The 7,199-nt window shown below is 39.3% G+C and overlaps 1 protein-coding gene across 3 annotated transcripts in view; it reads right to left on the reverse strand.

Moving 5' to 3' along the window:
* Window positions 1–7,108, reverse strand: part of LGI1 (leucine rich glioma inactivated 1) — a 30,309-nt gene extending 23,201 nt beyond the window's left edge. Inside the window, exon 1 of one of the 3 annotated variants that reach the window (XM_064662899.1) lies at window positions 7,012–7,108. Coding sequence is in view for 1 of the 3 variants with exons in the window: in XM_064662901.1 (XP_064518971.1) it covers window positions 7,012–7,091 (80 nt within the window). In the remaining 2 variants the exon portion in view is untranslated. Of the gene's footprint in view, window positions 1–6,915 lie in introns of all 3 variants that reach the window. The other 2 variants (XM_064662901.1, XM_064662896.1) reach the window with 2 other exon arrangements.
* Between the last annotated feature and the right edge of the window lie 91 nt (window positions 7,109–7,199).

Raw genomic sequence — 7,199 nt, forward strand, 5'->3', positions numbered from 1 at the left:
GCAGGAATATTTCTTTTTACTTGCCGGAGATACTTTCCTCGGTGTTTTTTTGAGTCTGCCATTTTCACTTCTAGAGTTGTGGGTATTGCACAGCTCAGTTTTTCTGGCTATATAAAACTTGATATTTGTAACTAAGTTAGACTAATTATTCCCATTTAAGATAGTTATCTTTCCCATTCCACTTAGGTGCCATGGAATGAATAGTATTCTGGCAATACTTTCAATAGAAAGGTTGATAGTATTTCAGTACTTTATGTGTGAATGATATTGCTGATTAAATAACACAAAATTGTATTTAATTTGAAATATAATCCCTATTATTTCCAAAACCTGGCAATCAGTAGTATACTTTTATTAATAAAAGGTTAGTTCTAGCAGAATGGCTAATGGTATTATTAATTAAATGAGGTCTCACAGCAGTACTCTAAAAGTATGTTCATTAAAAACTGTGAAATAGGATTTTTTAACTGATTCATCCTACTTCACTGCTCAGAGCAGCCTCTTTATATCCCTGTACCCTTGAGTTTCCATTGAAGGATCAGCTACTGATCACCTCAACATAGATGCTGTCAGCTTGCAGCTACTGTACTACTTTACTAAGTAAGTAATTCTACTGATATAATAAGATGAAGTGACTGTCATCATTACATCATATTATGCTCTTATACCTTATTTTTTAAAATTTGTCTGTGAGATTCCAAACAATTGACTACACCATGGTATACTGCAAATAATCTCTGACATATTTTCTTAGCTTTAGGTCAACTACTGGAAAACACTGTGATGAACACGTCTGACCAGGTGCATAATACAGTTTGTAGGACTGGTCTTCTTGATTCCTGTATTAAGATCTCAACTTCTAAATTAAGACGAAACATATCTCCAAAAAAACAGGTGTTTTCTGGAACATGTATGTAGGAATGAGACCTTATTTCTCTATTACACTTTATCTTAGACTCAGACTTTGAAGCACCTTTCTTTTCCAGGTTATGCTGAATACTAGGTACATAAATTGTGCTTAACTGCTTCCATGATTCAGAAGATCATGATTTGTGGATCACCCTTCTGTATAGAAGACTTTAGATTCCAAACATTCACTGTCAATGATTTGTATTTTCCTCAATTCTCATAAGTGAATATTATGAATATACATACATGGTAGACATTAGGCACAAAAATGCATGTCAGGAAACAAGAGAATGTGTATCATTTCCACTGGTTTAAATGTGCAATGGACTGTAATTTTGCTCACATATTCTTTTATTGCCACCAAAAAATCCATTGGGAAACAATACAATTTAAAGAAAACAAGTACATTGCTTGTTTGTCAGTTGTTTGGGTTTTTTTTATTTCCACATTACTATATTTTCTTTCTCTTGCTAACTATTGTCTATCATTTTTCATCTTATATAATAACTCTGATATCAAACTGGAAAAGATTTCCCTTTTTCTTGTATTTATGTAATTGAATGCCATCAGTCACTTTCCACCATAGAAGATCTAGACATAAAAGTAAGATTAAGCATTCTTTGCTCTCTTAGGAAATTGTTCATACTTCAGGGAATTTAAGCATAATGAACTTCTAAAATCTCCTCAAAGGAAAACTGGAACACGGTGGAGGAGTTAGTTTCTGTATTCCACCTATTTCAAAGCAGGTTGATAAAACTAAGAAGTAGTATTTCGTATATTTTGGTAATTACTTTTTAATTAAATTCCTGACAGGCTGAAGTCACTACCCTTGTTTATGCATGCCTACATAATAATCTTTTAGTGAGCTTTGTTCTCGGCACAGCTGCCAGACTGTAAGCTCTGGAGACCAAAATTACCTGCCACACAACAAATGTGGCACTAGCAGTGACAATTAAAGGACACTAGACAGAAGTCTACATAATATATCTCTAGGGGATTTATCAAGTAAAATTCTTTCCATTTTGCAAAAATAATCCCAAACTTTAGAAATAACATGGAAGGTTGCTTCCAAGAACCATTTGTTTATGGAAGTCTGATTTATTATTTCCATAACTTAATCAATCTTTACAAGAGCATGCTAGTATTATTTACACTATACATCTTAATAAGGGCTCGAAGACAACTTTATTTTAATGATATTTTTGAAGTACACAGAAGTTTTAGGATCAAAGTTGATGCTCAAAGTGTTCCCTTAATTGCAACAAAATGAATGAATGAAACAATCTGGTTTTCAAGATATTATTATAAGACTTACATAACTCTGTAGTCATAGTCTAGAAAACTAAAATAGATGTTAGAAGTTAAAACAGTTATATTTCTTCTGTAGTGTATCCGTGATTCTTTAGCATGTTAAGAGTGGAAGTGATGCTACCATCAAATAAACTGTTGAGAAGGACTTAAACTACTTCAGTCCATAATAATGAAGATTAAGGCTGCTCCTCTGCAAACAATAACAAAAAAACTTTTTGTGAATTGTGTGTAAAGTTGAAAGGCCTTATCTGTGTCGTAGGAGATGGAGCAAATGGAATAAATCAGGTTAGGCTGTATTTTCTAACATTGTGGCCTAAACTGGGATTCTATTTACCAAACTGATCAGCTGAGAATAAGGGTGCAATTTCCTCATATTTGACTTCTTGGGAGATTTTCAGATGAACAGAAAGATTCAACTTCATTTTTAATAAAATCCTTTGATACTTGTTTTTATCCAAACAGCAGAATGAGCTTAATCTGGAATTTGAGATGTGCACTGTTCTCTTCTTGAGCTTTTCATTAATGTTTATAATACTAATTTCTCTGGTCTCAAAAAAAATGCTATGTAGACAGACAACAGAACCAGCATCTTCAGTGCAGTAGGCAATAAGTGGTTGTGGAGACTGGCAGTGATTTGTTCATCCCTGAAGTAACAAAGCCAGGAGTAAAAAAGGTCCACGGGTCAAATTCTACCTCATATGGCCTAGTAAAATGCCATCATCTGTTGGCTCTCTTTGCAAAAGAACTATGTTTTTCAAATTGTTTTTCATATTGGGAGTCCTAGTGTTCTAGAAATTCTGTCCCCACACATTGATATCCAATGATGTTTAACAGGAGTAATTAAGAGGAAAATGTCCACCAATAGCTGGAATTTAGGAAATTTGATACTCTTGTAATAGGATTAGATATCATATTACTACTCTATTTTATCTTATTAACAACTAAAATGCAATACAATGATTTTCATTACTCATACAAAGGTCTGGGATTTTGGAACTAGGAAGAAAACTGACGATAAATCAGATGCTGCTTTTCCAAAGGCACTTTTCTAACAATGATTACACATTGAAATGGTAATTGCAACTTCAAAATAGCATATAGCTGCACAGCTGATCTTGAAATAATGGACACAGCATGGGTTTGCCTCTGATTATTTTTTGTACCTGACTCTATACTGGAAATAACTTTAAACACAAAAGTGCTTTTCTTGAATAAATTACGTTATCAGCCAAACAAATAAAACTGCATTTGCCTTTTAGCACAGCAACATTGACATCTAGTGGCTAGTTAAGCTCCACATTTGATATTCTTTGTATGACAAAAAATTGTGGAACACGCCATTTACTGAATTTGACAAAATAAACGTGCATTGCAACAGCCTGTTCTCTCCATGTAACCTCCAGATGATTACAAAATGACTAGTCTTTTAATGACCAGTTTGGAGTGACCAGTACCAGTGATGGGAACTGGTAAGCACGAGCCATTGTTCCTCCTATACAGTCCCACTTGTTTTCCCTGACTGTCAGGAAGTCTTAAGCTTGGGAATCAGCTGCCTGACTGAAGTGTACACCTTCCTCAGGGCTTGTTGGGAGGCACAGTGCAGCCCTGAACTTGTACACGGGTACATCTAAATGAAAAACTACACTTACTGAATGTGATGGCACATACTGGCATATGTGAACGTCCATTTTTAGTCTTACTTGCTTTTCTACAAATTACTAGGGGGCTTCAGATAGGAGGAGATAAAAATCAGGAACATGACAGATGCTGAGGTACTGTTTGCACTATGAAGACACGAAAATAAATCATTTGGCAACTTACTTCATAGACATGTAAAAGATATGAAGGTGCCAATATCAAATAATTTTAGAAAGTCTAATTTCCTCACTTCTCAACAAAGTAACTGACTTAATGGAGAAAAAAGGAAAGATTAGACAGGACAGGTTGCAATTTTACTAGCCTTCTTGATCGTTCCACATTACTGTCTCATAATCAAACTCAAAGGTAGTAAGGTATGTCCCCTGCAAACAGCTCTTAAAATGGATGTACTTGACTGTCTTGTCCTTGTTCTCCATACCAGTGGTAGCTGCCTCTTTAGGCCTGCTGGCAAAGCCTCCTGATTTATTTCATTAAAAATTGGACCAATGTTTTAATTGGCTAACCAAACTAATTTTGATTCAACAAATCAGAAGCTGTTGAGTTCAAACAACTTTATCAGAAGATCTTCTGCAGGAAGGCTGATGTATTTCTTCCTGGCTAAACACTGTTAAGGACTAAACAGCTATACTTTTTGTTTCTTAGAAATATATAGAGAAATCTGAGTCTGAAGAAGAGCAATAGAACATAAGAGTTCTCCAAAACGTAACCAATATAGAAAGGTTCCCTCTTAGGCTGCAAAGAGGGAAGGCTGTGGGCATATGTGTCTTCCAATTTTTAAAGTTGTTATTCAAATGATGATCAATTCTTGCTTCCTCTATCAACTAATGAAGGGCATTAAGAAATTATCTCAAGTAGCAACAAAGAAGATTTTTCTTAGATAGTAGGAAAAAATCCTTTATACCTAAGAGGTTAATAGATTAAGCTATTTATGCTGTGAACTTTCCTATACTGGAAGCTTTCAGGAACAGCTCAGTAAGTATGTTGGTATTCTTTGAATTCTGCATCTCTGTCATGTATGTACCGTGTCTGACTTAAGCTTTTTGGATACACTTCGCTCATTCTAGATTTAGGGCAGGACTAAAGTAAAAACTACAGTGATGTCCCCTTTGTGAACCATGAAGTTCAGGGCTACTGTAATTTAAGACGATTGTGATCTAATAGAGAGCTGCTGCTGAAAGGGTAACTCTTTTCTCATCTCCTCCTTCACTTCTGTCCCATCCCTCCATCCTAACCTTTTTTTTGCCCCACCACTATTACTCAGACACCACAGCAGGACAGTCACAGGAGCTAGGCTGGTAGAAAATTAAATACTGCAGTTCAGCAGAAGTGGTCAGATGAGCACCAGGGCCACTTCAAGAAGAGGAATGCTCTCTTCAGTGGCAGCTAACCCATAGATTGATTTATCTGTAAAGGAAAGCTGTGCTTCTAAGGTTTGGTTGTATAATCATTGAAATCCAACTTAAAACCATAGCACCTCCTGCCCTGGAAAGAGTTATGACCCTCTCTTCTCTTCTTTTTCCCATATCTTCCAGTCCTGTGGGACTCATATGGGAGAAGTGCCTTCTTGGTGTCAGAGCATACTGTTGCTGGATTTAAACTGTGGACATACTGCCACAGGAGCAAACTATGATGCACATACCAGGGGCTAAGGAGAGGTTCGGTTCCAACTTCTAATTTATTTGGGAGGTCATTTCTGATCCAGTTCCCGAGCTGCAGCTTACTGTAGCCCATATACAAAAAGCAATCGGGTGATATTTGAAAAAGCAACACAGTCAGATATCAGAAAAGCATAGCATAGCAAGATGAAATTATCTAGCCGCTATTCTGAGAAAAGCTGTTTATAAAATAACTTCAGCATCTACAGCAGTTGCTATAGTTGGATTCACTGCAGAATTTTCCTGTCCCAGAAACTTTGTTTTTTCTATATGCAGGCTTTTGTGGCCACAACACAATGCCAAGAGATTCAAGAATTGTAAATCTTTCCTCTACCTTTCCCACTCTTCTTCAAAGTGCATAATCAATGATATGTTGGCCCATTTTCCAGAATCATGTCAGGATTCATTCACACTAAAGCAGTCTGGCATTTCCATAAGACAGGAACAACAAAAAGATGCCTGCTATTACAGCTTTGAGGGTATACATTATTTATTTTGAGATATTTAAATTATTAATTAGGAGAATTCCATTTTTGCAACAGTCTCTGCCCTTTAGAGGAAAAGGGAGATACTTTTGTTTCTAAAAGGGAGATTTGGTAGCCAAGGAGATTTGGTAGCCACTGTCAACTATGGTGTGTGATCACAGTACTGTGTAACAGCAACTACCTATAACTTGTATAACACTCTGCATACTGCAAGGACAGCAGTAGTATTTTAAGTATTTCCCTGTATTAAGTGTATCTGTGGTTTAAGAATCCAAATCAATAACACAAATGGAAACTTTGATGCAGTCCAGAAGAAAGTATCTGTGATGGATTGATTAAAGCATTTCAGAGCTCAGCAGTCAAAATGCTGGTTCAGGTATTGTGTTTGATGGGAAACTAACCATTCTTTGACAGCTACTTGCTGTATCTGATGACTTAATGCTGAAGATTGGTACTTCCCAGCTACCTTATCAGAAAACACTTTCAGTCTATAAAGCTCCTCTCTCTGATACAACCCGCAGGCTCTAAAACTCTATTGCCCAGTTGCCGTCGGTCCTTACAGAGAAACTGGGTCACATACGTTCTGGGTCACATTTTGTCCTTCTAGCTGCGAGATGCGATCGAAAAGCAGAATCGGAGCTACAGAACGCCGTGCCGAGGCTGTGCCGCGCCGAGGGCAGCGCGCACCTCCCGCACGACACGGGCACGCCTGGCAACTGCTGCCCGCCGCGGAGCGCCTCCCGGGGCCCTTCCTCCCTGGGGCGTCCCCTTCTCCCTCGGGGGTCCCCTCCAGAACGCCGGCCCCCCCTTCCCCCACCCCTCCCGAGGGACCCTTTCCGCCGGGCCCCGGTGCCCGCAGCCGGGTCTGAACCGGTGCCCCTGGAGTGGGGACTGACCTGCCCGAAAGCGCCGGGGGTGGTGCGGGGGCGAACCGGGGCGAGGAGGAGAGGGGCGCGCCGAGACCTCTCCGAGCCCCTGCGGCCGAATCCTACCTTCCCAGAGGCGGAGACCGCGGCAGCCGGGGCCGCGCACCGGGTTCCCGGGCAGGGAGACTCCCCTCGCCCCTAAACATGATGAGCGGCTTTCCCCTCCCCTCCCGTGCCGGCTCGCCTTCGCCCTCCCCCGCGCCCCGCTGCCCCGCGCCGCCCGCCCGCCGCGGAGAGAAGGAGGGAGGAGGGAA

Source organism: Pseudopipra pipra, chromosome 8, assembly GCF_036250125.1.
Source record: "Pseudopipra pipra isolate bDixPip1 chromosome 8, bDixPip1.hap1, whole genome shotgun sequence".
NCBI classification, from domain to species: Eukaryota; Metazoa; Chordata; class Aves; order Passeriformes; family Pipridae; genus Pseudopipra; species Pseudopipra pipra.